Source organism: Borostomias antarcticus, assembly GCF_949987555.1.
Source record: "Borostomias antarcticus genome assembly, chromosome: 32".
Taxonomy (NCBI): Eukaryota; Metazoa; Chordata; class Actinopteri; order Stomiiformes; family Stomiidae; genus Borostomias; species Borostomias antarcticus.
In genome coordinates this window covers 5,486,905-5,502,190 of record NC_140265.1, presented here as the reverse complement: position 1 = coordinate 5,502,190, position 15,286 = coordinate 5,486,905, and the positions used below count along the sequence as shown (strand labels likewise).

General features: G+C 50.9%; 1 protein-coding gene across 1 annotated transcript; it reads left to right on the top strand.

The window, feature by feature from the left end:
- Positions 1-5,168: 5,168 nt before the first annotated feature.
- Positions 5,169-14,973, top strand: LOC311327444 (putative ribonuclease ZC3H12C; the record flags this gene model as incomplete). Its single annotated transcript, XM_084460480.1, is given in 6 exon segments — positions 5,169-5,866; positions 5,994-6,133; positions 7,648-7,882; positions 9,286-9,392; positions 13,639-14,284; positions 14,286-14,973. Coding segments are annotated over 6 exon segments (2,514 nt in total).
- Between the last annotated feature and the right edge of the window lie 313 nt (positions 14,974-15,286).

Genomic DNA, 15,286 nt, shown 5'->3' with positions numbered 1-15,286 from the left:
TGGCCGTGATTGTTGAGTGTGATGTAACTCGAACCTATAATGACCTGTCTTCAACTCAAAGATGCTCATCTTTAGAGAGGTTGTCTAAATGATCTTTAGAGAGGTCGACTCAAATGATCTTTCCCAGCAAACACACAACGTCATGGAGACGTTCAGATCGTGTCTTAATAACGTCCGTCGGTCCTGAACCCCGTTTGTACGTCTGCTGGACCCCTCAATATCCACACGTCTGGCTTGGACCCCTCTAAGACGTCTGTGGACGTGCAGAACGGGTTCAATATCTGAACGTCTAAAAAAAAACTCATTCTGGCTCCTAATTGGATGTCTTTGGACGTCCGAAAAAGACATCTAGAAGACGTCTTTTAGACGTGTCTTTGCTCAGTGGGTTGGACAGGTTGTTGAACTGATCTTTACACAGTTTTTCTAAATGATCTTTAAACAGGTCTTTAAACTGTACAGCTGCTTATCTTTAGACTAGTAGAGGCATCAAGAAACAGCAGCAGTTTTCATATTCAGTTAGTCTATCCTACGCCTCTTTGATCAAACCTCATTATTAGCATGACTGAAAAATAGGAGTATGGAGTTAGAACATGGTGTAAGTTCCCTGTGTGTAGATGGAGTGTATAGGTTAAAGGTTAAAGTTCCCTGTGTGTAGGTGGAGTGTAAAGGTTAAAGGTTAAAGTTGCATGTGTGTACGTGGAGTAGGTAGTAGAATAGGTTAAAGGTTAAAGTTCCCTGTGTGTAGATGGAGTTTATAGGTTAAAGGTTAAGTTCCCTGTGTGTAGGTGGAGCGGATAGGTTAAAGGTTAAAGTTCCCTGTGTGGAGGTGGAGTTTATAGGTTAAAGGTTAAGTTCCCTGTGTGGAGGTGGAGTGTATAGGTTAAAGGGTGTGTTATGGAGGATGAGAAGAGGGAAGAGAGAGTAGCCATGTTTCCATCCACACGTTTTATGCGAATTAAGTTATATCGAATTAAAAATGCCTTATGGAAACGGTAAAATTCGATTAAAAATCATGAAAATCGACAAAAGGTTTGTACTGTCGATCTCATCGGATTTTCTCTTGTCCGATAAAAGTCTTTTGTGATAAATGCCTTATCCGATTTAAAGCTCTAGATGGAAACGCACGTTCGCCGGCTTTATTCGCGTTCATATTTTCAGCGATCCTCACACGATTCGATTGACGAGTGGATGGAAACATGGCTAGAGTTATGGATTTGGGGGTTAAAAAAAGCAACGTTGTGTTGTTGTGGGTCATGATGCTAGCTTGCTAGCTTGCGAGGCTGTTCCCTTGAGCGAGCCTGGGCAGGGAGGTGGATGACACCAGTAGCATATACCCCTCAGAAGACATCTGTTTCCCTGACGACAGGCCCTCCCTAGACCCCCCCCTCCCATATCTCAGCTGGGCTCTCTTCTGGGTGGCATGCTTTATGGGAGAAAGACCCCACTGCCTCACTCCTGAATCACTGAGGTATCAAACCTCGTCCCACCCTCCCTCCCTCCCAGCCAGGGTCCCAGTGTTATGTATTCAGCACGGGGAGGGGGGAGGGGGGGGGACTGGCTGACGGTTGGCGTTTAAAAAATGCACAGATGGACCAGGAGCCGAGCTGAGGGCTCTGTCTGAGGAGCTGGTGACACCGAGCCTTGGAGAGAACCGGGGTTAAACTGAGGCTGGTTCGTGATGATATTCGATAAAGATACGAACTAAGAACCCATTGAGTTGCCCAGTCTGTTGGGGACGGTAAGGTACATTTCTGACTACGGGAGAAGTCCTGGGGTTAGCATGCTAGCATGCTGTGTTCCTTTATTACCGTATGTTCTCATAAGCTTCTGGGACTAACACACTTCTATCCTAGCACTCCTAATGGGTCACATTTCCATAATGCCTCTGCAATCTCTCTGAGAGTATGCTAGAGATGCATCTCTTAGTGAGTAGGCTAGAGATCCATCTCTCTTAGTGAGTAGGCTAGAGATCCATCTCTCTTAGAGAGTATGCTAGAGATCCATCTCTCTCAGAGAGTATGCTAGAGATCCATCTCTCACACAGAGTATGCTAGAGATCCATCTCTCTTAGAGAGTATGCTAGAGATACATCTCTCTTAGTGAGTATGCTAGAGATCCATCTCTCTCAGAGTAGGCTAGAGATCCATCTCTCTTAGTGAGTAGGCTAGAGATCCATCTCTTTCAGAGTAGGCTAGAGATCCATCTCTCTCAGAGAGTATGCTAGAGATCCATCTCTTTCAGAGTAGGCTAGAGATCCATCTCTCTTAGAGAGTATGCTAGAGATCCATCTCTCTCACAGAGTAGGCTAGAGATCCATCTCTTTCAGAGAGTATGCTAGAGATCCATCTCTCTCAGTGAGTATGCTAGAGATCCATCTCTCTCAGAGAGTATGCTAGAGATCCATCTCTCTTAGTGAGTATGCTAGAGATCCATCTCTCTTAGTGAGTATGCTAGAGATCCATCTCTCTCAGAGAGTATGCTAGAGATCCATCTCTCTCAGAGAGTATGCTAGATATCCATCTCTCTCAGAGAGTATGCTAGAGATCCATCTCTCTTAGTGAGTAGGCTAGAGATCCATCTCTCTTAGTGAGTATGCTAGAGATCCATCTCTCTCAGAGAGTATGCTAGAGATCCATCTCTCTCAGAGAGTATGCTAGATATCCATCTCTCTCAGAGAGTATGCTAGAGATCCATCTCTTTCAGAGTAGGCTAGAGATCCATCTCTCTTAGTGAGTATGCTAGAGATCCATCTCTCTTAGAGAGTATGCTAGAGATCCATCTCTCTCAGAGAGAGTATGCTAGAGATCCATCTCTCTTAGAGAGTATGCTAGAGATCCATCTCTCTCAGAGAGAGTATGCTAGAGATCCATCTCTCTTAGAGAGTATGCTAGAGATCCATCTCTCTTAGTGAGTATGCTAGAGATCCATCTCTCTTAGAGAGTATGCTAGAGATCCATCTCATCTCTCTTAGAGAATAGGTTAGAGATCCATCTCTCGCAGACAGTAGGTTAGAGATTCATCTCATCTCTCTCAGAGAGTAGGCTAGAGATCCATCTCTCTTATAGAGTAGGCTAGAGATCCATCTCTCTTAGAGAGTAGGCTAGAGATCCATCTCAGAGATTCTGTGAAGAAGCTGAGCTGAACGCTGCAGGTCACCTGAGGCCTTGGGGACGGTGGCGTTTGTGACTCGCCACGGCCTCGCTGGGGAGGGTGGGCAGCCACTGCTGTGGTCTCCGAACAGAGAACGCAGCTTGGTCTCAATCCTTTAAAGAACCAGTAAAAAAAAACAAAAGCTACTGCCCCCCCCCCCCCCCCCTCCCAGTGCTCTGGCATGTCCATTGTTGGGGGCCCCAGAAAGGCACACGCAAGCTCCTTCCCCCCCCCCCCCCCCCCCCTCGGGGCCTCCTTTGTGATGGGGGGGCGGGGTTAGTGGGGGGAGAGTCATTCGGACATTTTTAGGGGAAGTGTTTCAACAGCTGCGGCTTAGCAACGGTCGTCCACGTTGCTAGGCAGCCCGTTTAATACAATGCGCCCACAGCCCCACCAAACCCGCCATGACACCTTTAAAGGGATATCCAGTTGAATTGAATTTGAGATGGGCATTGAACTGCCCCGAAGGTGGCAAACTAGCACAGCAAGAGTTTTAGCAGCTAGCACATGTGAAGATGCCCACCCGATAAAACGGTTTTTGTAACCTCACTTTCATTGAGCTGCTCTTCAGTCATCCTGAGTCTCTTTGAAGAGTCGGACTATATCGAGTCGACGCAGACGTCAAGAGATCAGTTGGTGACGCTTCAGTGTCTCCGTGTCCCCGAGTTGTAAAGGGTGACTGTCCCCTTGGGAAGAGCCATATGGTCCTGGAGAGAGAGAGAGGGGGGGGGGGGGGAGGTCTGGTTCCAGCCTCATGTAACGGCTGTGTGTGTTTTCAAAGGGCGTCCCCTGCCCCCCCCCCATCGCCGGCCGGTTGGACGCACGCTGTGCCTGGCTTAAAGGGCGGGAGAACATTAATTGGTACCGCCGCCCCCCCATGGGAAGCCTTTCTTTGTCTCAGCCAATCAGTGTCCTGCTGTCAATTATGGACGTTGGGTTCATGCCTCTAATTGATTTGGGTACCATTCCCCTAGGACAACAGATATGGCCTATAAGCTGTGAAGACATTTAAATGAACGATCGTTCATTGTGTTATTAAAATGGACACATTTGGGGAAGCATCTACCCATTTACTTAGGTAGAACTCGGGAGTTCTTTGTGTGAACTTGTAATTCCTCTTTCATTCTCCTGATTCGTCAATCTCCCTCGCCGCCATAGGCAATAACGCTTCACAGCAACAAGGTCCTGGGTTCGATGCCCGCTTGGGACGCGACTTTGCATGTTCTCCCCGTGTTCGCAAGGGTATAAAGAACCCAATACGAAAAAACATGCATAAAAACAGATCGCTAAAGCCGTCTGTCCCTGCCGAAGACGGACAGGAGCGCTTGGTTTGCCCCTCGGGCGCGTCCCCTGCATGCTGCCTACTGTCTGCTCCTTGCCCTTTGGGGAAGGACGACAGAATGGGTTAAAGTCGCACAGAAACGGACGTTTGAGATCATCTAACTTCCGTAGTTTGACGTATTTCCGGCGCAAACAAGCTATGAGGGCGGGACATAATGTTTAGAGGAATTTGATTGGAACATTGACAAGTGGACGGGTTTTAAGAACTTTAGACAGATTCGATAGAAGGATAGCGTTGGTTGACGGGTGGATGTCGTGAGATTATTGGCCTAAAATCGAAGGTACCTGTTGTCGTCATTGCACGTGACCTACCGTTTTCCAGGAAGTAAGAAATTATATACTTTGATATAAGATTACAACAAAAGTAGAATTTTGTAATTTTTTGGGCATACATCGTTGAATAGGTGAACACTATGACTAATTATGTGAACCAAAATGGGACAGAATGCTTTTATCATTTCAGTGCGACTTTAATAGCACAGAACATTTCATCTGCAACCCTAACTGCATGTGTTTGTGTGCGGTGCCATATGTCGCCTATTGCACATGTGTTGGGGTGTGCTGTGTGAAGAATAAAGATCTCTTCGTCTTCGTCACCCTCCCTCCTTGCTTCCCCGCAGGCGTCCATGACGTGGGCGGAGTGAGAGGGGAGGATCCTGGATGTGCAGAACAGACCCATGGGCCTGAAGGACTATGTGGAGGAGGATGGTTCGACCCTTGACCTGGAGTACCTCCACATAGACGGGGCGGAGCGGCAGGCTGGCCTGGATGCGGGGGTCCGTGTGGAGCAGGGCGAGGAGGAGGAGGAGGGCTCCAGGGGTAGCGTCACCTCGCCCGGGGAGGCGGAGGAGAGCGCCGGGTCCGACGGCGAGCCGGAGCAGGGCCAGAACGCCGCCGCCGCCGCCTCGGGAACCGAGCCGGGGCCGAGCGCGGCCGCCCACCAGCCTCTCTGCCGGACGCCCTGCGTGGACTTGGGGAGCGAGGGGCCTCCGGAGCCCGCCCAGGGGGGGCCTCGATCCGCCGCCGGGCTGAGGGAGTACCAGACCAAGCTGGAGTTCGCCCTGAAGCTGGGCTACGCCGAGGAGACGGTGCGCGTGGTTCTTACCAAGCTGGGCCCCGACACCCTCATCAACGACATCCTGGGCGAGCTCGTCAGACTGGGCAGCAAGCCGGAGAGAGAACAGGCGACGGGATCCGTAGCCTCAACGCCCGCGTCTTCCTCCTCCTGCTCCTCCTCCTCCACCTCCGCCGCCTCCTCCGTCCTGTCAGAGCTGTGTGACGCCCAGCGGTGTGACTCCCCCAGTCCTGCGCAGGGACCGGGGGACAAGGACAACTTGCGGCCCGTCGTCGTCGATGGCAGCAACGTGGCCATGAGGTGAGCGTTTGAGATGCTGCGCCCGATGCGTGTTTCTGCTGTGCTAAATGTTGTCATCCCATATCACTCAGGACTGTAAGAACATCTATATAAATAACTGTAATAACACCTAGATCTTCCCTTGTAGCCATGGTAATAAGGAGGTGTTCTCCTGCCATGGTATCCAGCTGGCGGTGGATTGGTTCTTGGAACAAGGTCACCGTGACGTCACCGTGTTTGTGCCCGCCTGGCGGAAAGAGCAGTCGCGCCCCGACGCCCCCATCGCAGGTCAGACACACACACACACACACACATGCAACAATGCACATTTGCACCTTCAAGCACTATCCACTTGTACACTATAGTCTATTACATGTTATGTACGTCAGATTATTAGGGCTGGGTTCAAGAAATCGATTCATCGTTTCTGAATCAAATGATTCAGAATCGATTCACGAATCCCAAAATCGATCTTTTATTTAATGAATGAATGAATAAATGAAGGAATGAATAGTTCATTCATTCATTCAATGATTCATTCATTCATTCATTTTTGGAAATCAGTATCGATACCCAGCCCTAGTATTGATGTGTTGCATTACTTGGCAGTCATGTAATTAAGGTTACAGCTAAAAAAAACAACTGGTTTTAGTAACACTAACCGAATCGATATTGAATTGAATCGAATCGAATCGTGATAATCGATTCTGAACCTTGTGAATCGGAATCGAATCGATTCTTGAAATTCGACTTGATATCCAGCCCTACAGATTATACGATGATTACAGATTATACGATGATGACATCACATCTTTTGCTCAGTGGGGTGGTGCTTATTGTAAGACGTGATGACTTGTAAAATTGCCTGTAACTCTACAGTGTATCTCTGTATTATGACTGTAACTGTGAAATGTAATTATGACTATAACTGTATTATGACTAACTTATTATGACTAACTGTATTATGACTAACTTATTATGACTAACTGTATTATGACTAACTGTAAAACGTAACGACTAACTGTATTATGACTAATTATGTGAAACATAATTATGACTAACTATTATGAACATAACTGTATTATGACTGTAACTGTGAAATGTAATTATGGCTATAACTGTATTATGACTATAATTGTATTATGACTGCAACTGTGAAATATAATTATGATTATAACTGTGAAATGTAATTGGAAATATTTCAATCCTAAAATGACTGTAGAATTTAAGCAAACGCAATCACCAATGATTTCTCACAACCAGGCCCTTACGAACATGGCTGCACTCTTGTAGCCTACTTATGACGGCGCTTCAATGTTCCTAGATTGTGCTTTTAGCTACGAACAAATCCCAGATTAAATGGTAAATGTAAATGGTAAATGGACTACACTTATATAGCGCTTTTCCACCTTAGCTGCACTCAAAGCGCTTTACTCAAAGCGCCTCTCATTCACCCATTCACACACACACTCACACACCAATGGCGGTAGCTGCCATGCAAGGTGCTAACCTGCTCATTGGGAGCAATTTGGGGTTAGGCGTCTTGCTCAAGGACACTTCCACATGTGGACAGTCGGAGCTGGGATTCGAACCACTGACCCTTCGATCATTGAACGACCCGCTCTACCAACTGAGCTACAACTGAGCTACAGCCGCCCCATTAAAAAACATTGGTGAATGCCAGAATTTTTTGCGCCAACTTCGTAAGTGGGGTTTCACGAAGGAATTTCTTCGTAACTGGGTTCGTGAATGAGGGCCTAATGTGTTCTCTCTCTCTCTCCCTCCCTCTCTCACCTCCCCAGACCAGGAGATCCTGCGGCGTCTGGAGAAGGAGAAGCTGCTGGTCTTCACGCCGTCTCGCCGCGTCCAGGGCCGCCGGGTGGTCTGTTACGACGACCGCTTCATCGTCAAGCTGGCTTACGAGTCGGACGGCATCATCGTCTCCAACGACAACTACCGCGACCTAGCCAATGAGAAGCCGGAGTGGAAGAAGTTCATTGACGAGCGACTGCTCATGTACTCGTTTGTCAACGACAAGTACGTAGAGATAAGATCATGTCTCAGGCTTCCTAAGTAGGGATAGGATCCATTGTCATCTGTAGGGATAGGATCCATTGTCATCTGTAGGGATAGGATCCATTGTCATCTGTAGGGATAGGATCCATTGTAATCTGTAGGGATAGGATCCATTGTCATCTGTAGGGATAGGATCCATTGTAATCTGTAGGGATAGGATCCATTGTAATCTGTAGGGATAGGACCCATTGTCATCTGTAGGGATAGGATCCATTGTCATCTGTAGGGATAGGATCCATTGTCATCTGTAGGGATAGGATCCTGTCTCATCTGCAGTGCTTCCATTTGGAAATGGTAAATGGTAAATGGACTGTACTTATATAGCGCTTTTCCACCTTAGCGGCACTCAAAGCGCTTTACAATGGCCTCTCATTCACCCATTCACACACACTCACACACCAATGGGGGTAGCTGCCATGCAAGGTGCTAACCTGCTCATTGGGAGCAATTTGGGGTTAGGTGTCTTGCTCAAGGACACTTCGACATGTGGACAGTCGGAGCTGGGATTCGAACCGCTGACCCTTCGATCACTGAACGACCCGCTCTACCAACTGAGCTACAGCCGCCAAGACAAGAGAGTGGGACTAGTCTGATGGCGATAATGCTTGGCTTATGTGATGTAGCTCAGGAGGTGGAGCGCCCAGCTGGGGACCCTGGTTCGATCCGAGCTTCCGGAGTGTTCCGAAGTGTCTAGTGCTTTATTTAGTTTCCTGTCACAAACTCTCTCTCTGTTTCCCTACTCTTTTTCTACCTCGGTCTCTCTCTCTCTCTCTCTCTGTTTCCCTGCTCTTTTTCTACCTCGGTCTCTCTCTCTCTCTGTTTCCCTACTCTCTTTCTACCTCGGTCTCTCTCTCTCTCCGTTTCCCTGCTCTTTTTCTACCTCGGTCTCTCTCTCTCTCTCTCTCTGTTTCCCTGCTCTTTTTCTACCTCGGTCTCTCTCTCTCTCTCTCTCTCCGTTTCCCTACTCTTTTTCTACCTCGGTCTCTCTCTCTCTCTCTCTCTCCGTTTCCCTACTCTTTTCCTTCCTCGGTCTCCCTCTCTCTCTCTCTCTCTCTCCGTTTCCCTACTCTTTTTCTACCTCGGTCTCTCTCTCTCTCTCTCTCCGTTTCCCTACTCTTTTCCTTCCTCGGTCTCTCTCTCTCTCTCTCTCTCTCCGTTTCCCTACTCTTTTTCTACCTCGGTCTCTCTCTCTCTCGCTCTCTCTCTCTCCGTTTCCCTGCTCTTTTTCTACCTCGGTCTCTCTCTCTCTCTCTCTCTCTCTCTGTTTCCCTGCTCTTTTTCTACCTCGGTCTCTCTCTCTCTCTCTCTCTCTCTCCGTTTCCCTGCTCTTTTCCTTCCTCGGTCTCCCTCTCTCTCTGTCCCAGGTTCATGCCCCCTGATGATCCTCTGGGTCGTCACGGTCCCAGTCTGGAGAACTTCCTGAGGAAGAGACCCATCCTGCCCGAGCAGAAGAAGCAGCCCTGCCCCTACGGTAATGCTACCCTACTGTAGCCTACATCTTCACGAAAATAAACTAACAAGTTGTAAAATGATTTTTTGGGGGGGGGGCAATATCTCTAGCTAGCTACATAAGGTAACTAGCTTTATTTCCCGTCAGTCTCATAATGAAACATATTTGACTTGAGGACTTGAGTTGGGATGCTACTTTGGGTGTGTTTGTTTCGGTTTGTGCTGTACGCCAGAGGTGATTATTTCCATTGTTAATTTGAACGGATTCAGTCGATTTTTCGGCCCCTGGTGTTGTGAGTAATGCTTTCTACAGTAGATGTGCGGCATCACAGAGTTTGCTGTATGGGTCACGGGTTCAAGTAAGGGCTAACGTTCGGCCATCTGGTTATCATCGAAAGATGAGAGCCTGACAGTTAGGACTGGGTTTAAAAAATCGATTCATCGATTCTGAATCGATTCTGAATCAAATGATTCAGAATCGATTCATGAATCCCAAAATCGATCTTTTATTTAACGAATGAATGAATAAATGAAGGAATGAATAGTTCATTAATTTATTCATTCATTTTTGGAAATCAGTATTGATACCCAGCCCTAGTATTGATGTGTTGCATAACTTGGCAGTCATGTAATTAAGGTTACAGCTAAAAAAAAACAGGTTTTAGCAGGGCTGTACATTGCGACATATATGTCGCACGTGCTATGAAAAAAAATGTCTGTGCGATTAATTTATTTGCCCTGTAGCACGCGTGCGACAGACGGCGAGCCGCTTGTATGTAACGTTAGAGTTTTTTTCCGTGTTCAAGCCGGGAGGACGAGTGAGGTGAAATGAAGTGAGAGCAGTCAGGTAGGCTAGTCTATAGCTTCCCCCGGGCCAGTAAACTCTGTTCGGGCAAGTGCCTCATGCAGTTGTCTGATTGGACAAGTAAAAAATAACCTATAGTTGAAGTGTGATAAATATGTAACGTTATCTAAAAAATACAGTCTAGAAACACGACGTGGTGCTACACATGCACCCAGTAGCCTAGACTGTTTGAGCCGAAGCGAAGCCTCCATAGCTTACACACTGCTGTCTGTCAGTCAGCAAACATAATTTGTCAAGGAGACTTCCCACACCACAAGCGCGAGTAGCCTACAACATGCGAATCAGAGGCGCTGCCCTGACTGACTGATTGAGCGACCGTCTTTTTGGCTGGCTGAACCGAAACGACACTAGCTTCGCGTTAATGTTCCTCCAGCCACCTAAAGGTGCCAGTCAAAGCAACAGCAAATGCAACAAAATATCAGTTAAGCGTGGCCTAATCTAGCCTATTATTTATGTAAGCTATGTAAAAAGGCAGTGATTGTGGTAGAAGAAGGCAGGACCAGCACAGAGTTGAGGGACAGGTGAGAGAGGAGAGGATAGAGGTTGTTGAGAGGAGAGCAGGAGAAGAGAGAGGAGAAGGAAGGGGACAGGGCAGGATGAGAGATTAGAAAGAGTGATGATTTAGAAGGAATGAGTATGCAGTTAAGCATCAAAGGGCATCAAACATAACTTTTTTAATTAAATAAAACATTCTATCTATTATTCTCACCCCATAACTCAAAATTAAATATTTCATGTAGGCTAAACATGCTGTTTCAGTATACTTTTCAATTATACTGTATATGATTTTGTTATTTTCATTCTTTCATTCAAGTCACCAGAATACAGGAAACTAGGTCTCTGAAACTTTTTGGGGGGAGGACGCCCAGACCCCCGCTTTGGTATAGAAATCCTCCTTATTTTGGCTGTCTTCAGCTTGGCACCACCACACCAAGAGATCAATTCCACAGGAAACACTGGTTCCTTGTTCAGATCATAAAGAAAAACCCAAACAAACGAGCAAAGGAAAAAGATGTTGAAATTATTAATGAAAAAGAAGATGACCCAAATCATGAAGACACCGCAAAATCAAAAGCCGGGAAAACCTAAAGATGCTTGTCTGAAAACATTTGTTATTATTTCATATTGTATACGTACAGTAACATCCCTTTCCAGGTGGTTTTAAGTGATGAACTGCATAACTTGTGTTCAGTAGAGGTGATAATGGACATTTTATACCTGTGCTACAACTTTCTGGCTCTGTGCTACAGAACCATCAACCCCTGTAGCACCAGTGCTATGTGCTAAAAAAGTTAATGTACAGCCCTGTTGTGCAAAAAAAATTTGGCCTGTGCTACAGACTTTTGGCCTGTGCTAAAAGATTTTGGCCTGTGCTACAAATTTTTTACCTCTGTAGCACCAGTGCTAGGAGCTAAAAAAGTTAACGTACAGCCCTGGGTTTTAGTAACACTAACCGAATCGATATTGAATCGAATCGTATCGTGATAATCGATTCTGAACCGGAATCGAATCGATTCTTGAAATTCGAATCGATACCCAGCCCTACTGACTGTGTGCGTTCGGAACGGTTTTGTAACACACTTTCCGCTGATGACCGCTATTTACCAACAACATTAATACATTCATTCCCCACGATGGCGGATATGAGAACGTTTCGCTACAAAGTGACATCAGACCTCACCTGTCTGACAGCCGTGTCAGCTCCCTTCTACAGCTCTGTCCTCCTCTGTCCTCAGCTCTGTCCTCTGCTCTGTCCTCCTCTGTCCTCTGCTCTGTCCTCCTCTGTCCTCTGCTCTGTCCTCCGCTCTGTCCTCCGCTCTGTCCTCTGCTCTGTCCTCTGCTCTGTCCTCTGCTCTGTCCTCCGCTCTGTCCTCTGCTCTGTCCTCAGCTCTGTCCTCACCTGTCCTCTGCTCTGTCCTCCGCTCTGTCCTCACCTGTCCTCCCCTCTGTCCTCCCCTCTGTCCTCCCCTCTGTCCTCCCCTCTGTCCTCCCCTCTGTCCTCCCCTCTGTCCTCTGCTCTGTCCTCTGCTCTGTCCTCCCCTCTGTCCTCCGCTCTGTCCTCTGCTCTGTCCTCACCTGTCCTCAGCTCTGTCCTCTCCTCTGTCCTCCCCTCTGTCCTCCCCTCTGTCCTCTGCTCTGTCCTCAGCTCTGTCCTCTTCTGTCCTCTGCTCTGTCCTCTGCTCTGTCCTCCGCTCTGTCCTCCGCTCTGTCCTCCGCTCTGTCCTCTGCTCTGTCCTCTGCTCTGTCCTCTGCTCTGTCCTCCCCTCTGTCCTCCCCTCTGTCCTCCCCTCTGTCCTCCCCTCTGTCCTCCCCTCTGTCCTCTGCTCTGTCCTCCCCTCTGTCCTCCCCTCTGTCCTCTCCTCTGTCCTCCGCTCTGTCCTCTGCTCTGTCCTCAACTCTGTCCTCAACTCTGTCCTCTGCTCTGTCCTCTGCTCTGTCCTCCGCTCTGTCCTCCCCTCTGTCCTCTGCTCTGTCCTCCCCTCTGTCCTCCCCTCTGTCCTCCCCTCTGTCCTCTGCTCTGTCCTCCGCTCTGTCCTCCCCTCTGTCCTCTGCTCTGTCCTCCCCTCTGTCCTCCCCTCTGTCCTCCCCTCTGTCCTCCCCTCTGTCCTCCGCTCTGTCCTCCGCTCTGTCCTCTGCTCTGTCCTCTGCTCTGTCCTCTGCTCTGTCCTCCGCTCTGTCCTCCCCTCTGTCCTCCCCTCTGTCCTCCCCTCTGTCCTCCCCTCTGTCCTCCCCTCTGTCCTCCGCTCTGTCCTCCCCTCTGTCCTCCCCTCTGTCCTCCCCTCTGTCCTCCCCTCTGTCCTCCGCTCTGTCCTCTCCTCTGTCCTCCCCTCTGTCCTCTGCTCTGTCCTCCGCTCTGTCCTCCGCTCTGTCCTCTGCTCTGTCCTCTGCTCTGTCCTCCGCTCTGTCCTCCGCTCTGTCCTCTCCTCTGTCCTCCCCTCTGTCCTCAGCTCTGTCCTCAGCTCTGTCCTCTGCTCTGTCCTCCCCTCTGTCCTCCGCTCTGTCCTCCCCTCAGTCCTCCCCTCTGTCCTCACCTGTGTTCTCTGTCCTCTCCTCTGTCCTCCCCTCTGTCCTCAGCTCTGTCCTCACCTGTCCTCTCCTCTGTCCTCCCCTCTGTCCTCCCCTCTGTCCTCAGCTCTGTCCTCACCTGTCCTCTCCTGTGTCCTCTCCTCTGTCCTCCCCTCTGTCCTCCCCTCTGTCCTCAGCTCTGTCCTCACCTGTCCTCTCCTGTGTCCTCACCTCTGTCCTCACCTGTGTTCTCTGTCCTCCCCTCTGTCCTCTCCTGTGTTCTCTGTCCTCCTCTGTGTTCTCTGTCCTCTTCTGTCCTCACCTGTGTTCTCTGTCCTCACCTGTGTTCTCTGTCCTCCCCTCTGTCCTCACCTCTGTGTCTCTCTCTGTCCCCCAGGTAAGAAGTGCACGTACGGTCACAAGTGTAAGTATTACCATCCCGAACGCGGCGCCCAGCCTCAGCGCTCCGTGGCCGACGAGCTGCGTGCCGGCGCCAAGATGTCCGCCGCCAGGGGCCCGGGCGAGGCCCCGCTGGCCAAGAGCCACAGCGTGCCGGCGGGCGGCAAGAAGGCGGCCCCCAGGAGGCAGCCGGAGCCCGGGGCCAGGGCGCTGTCCTACAGCGACGCGGAGGACAGGCTGCTGTGCGGGGGACGGAGGGACAGCCTGTGTGGGAGGGACTCCAGCGGGACGCTGTCCCCGGCTCCCGGGGGACCGTCCCCCTATCCCCCCCCAGAGGACCTAGGCTACTACTCCGTGATGCGGCCCTGCTCCGGCCCCGCCCCGCGCCGTTGTTTCCCCGGCGACGCCGACCCGTGGCTGGGCCCGGCGCCGTCGGACTGCGGCGGCGAGAGCGGCAGCTGCGACTCGTACGGCGAGGGGGCGTGTCCCGGCTGTCCCGACCCCCTATTGGACGGCAACGGCCTGCCGTACGCCCATCACCAACACGGCCGGCCGTACCCTGGTCAGACGGCGCCGGAGCCACGCCTCCACCCCCCCTACCGCCCGATCCACGGCTACGCCCACGACCGCTCTCTCTACCCCCTCCCCCCCCCCCCCTCACCTGCAGCACCAGGCGGCGACCGCCCGCTCCAGCTGCCCGGGGGACTGCCCGGCCCCGCCCCACGCCGGCCTCCACCCCCCCGGGTCACCGCTCGCCCGCTGCCTGGCCGCCACGCGGATGGAGAGCGCGTCCGACTCCCGGCTGTGCGAGCACCCCCGCCCCGCTCCCTCTCGCCCCCACCGGGAGGCTTTCTCCAGCTGGGACCCCCACTACCGGCAGCCCCCTCCGCCACACTACGAGCCCCCCGCCTGCCCGGGACCCCCGGAGAGAGGCCAGTCAGGCTGGCACAAAGCCGCGCCTCCCTGGGGACCGGATGGTTACCCCCCACACCCGTCCCTCCCCCCCTACTCACCTTACCCCTCCGGTGCACCTCACCCCGCCCAAAACACCCACACCTCTCGCCCACCGCACCCCGAACACATGCCTCCCCCGGCCTACAACCCCCACCTGCCCCACCCCCATCGCCCCTCGCACCCCCCCATGTGCCCCACGCACCAGCAGCCCCCCCCCGGGGGGCGGGCGGAGCAGGCCAGGGACAAGGCGTACGTCGACCTGTGTAACATCTTCCCCTCCGAGCTGGTGGGCCGGGTGATGGCCCGGAGCCCCCACGTCACCGACCCCCAGCGGTTGGCGGCCGCCATCTTGGCAGAGAAGGCCCAGCGTGGGTACTGAGCCTGGTAGAGAAGACCCACCCTCGTAGCGCTACGTTCATCGTAAGCTACGGCGTTCATCATAGCGCTACGACGAACGTAGCGCTACGATGCCTCTGGGAAACTCAGCCCCGCTCATGAGAACGGGCGTCGACCCGAGCTACAGTACAAGCACTGCTTTATTTATTCAGCTTTACATTCAAGTGATAATATGCATTTCTTTACAAAGCACTTTCTTTACCGTTTAAATCGACGCCTAATATGTTTATGCTCGAGTTTCAGCCGTTTTTAAAATCGCTGACCTCACTCCCGTACCATAACTGACTCAAAACAAA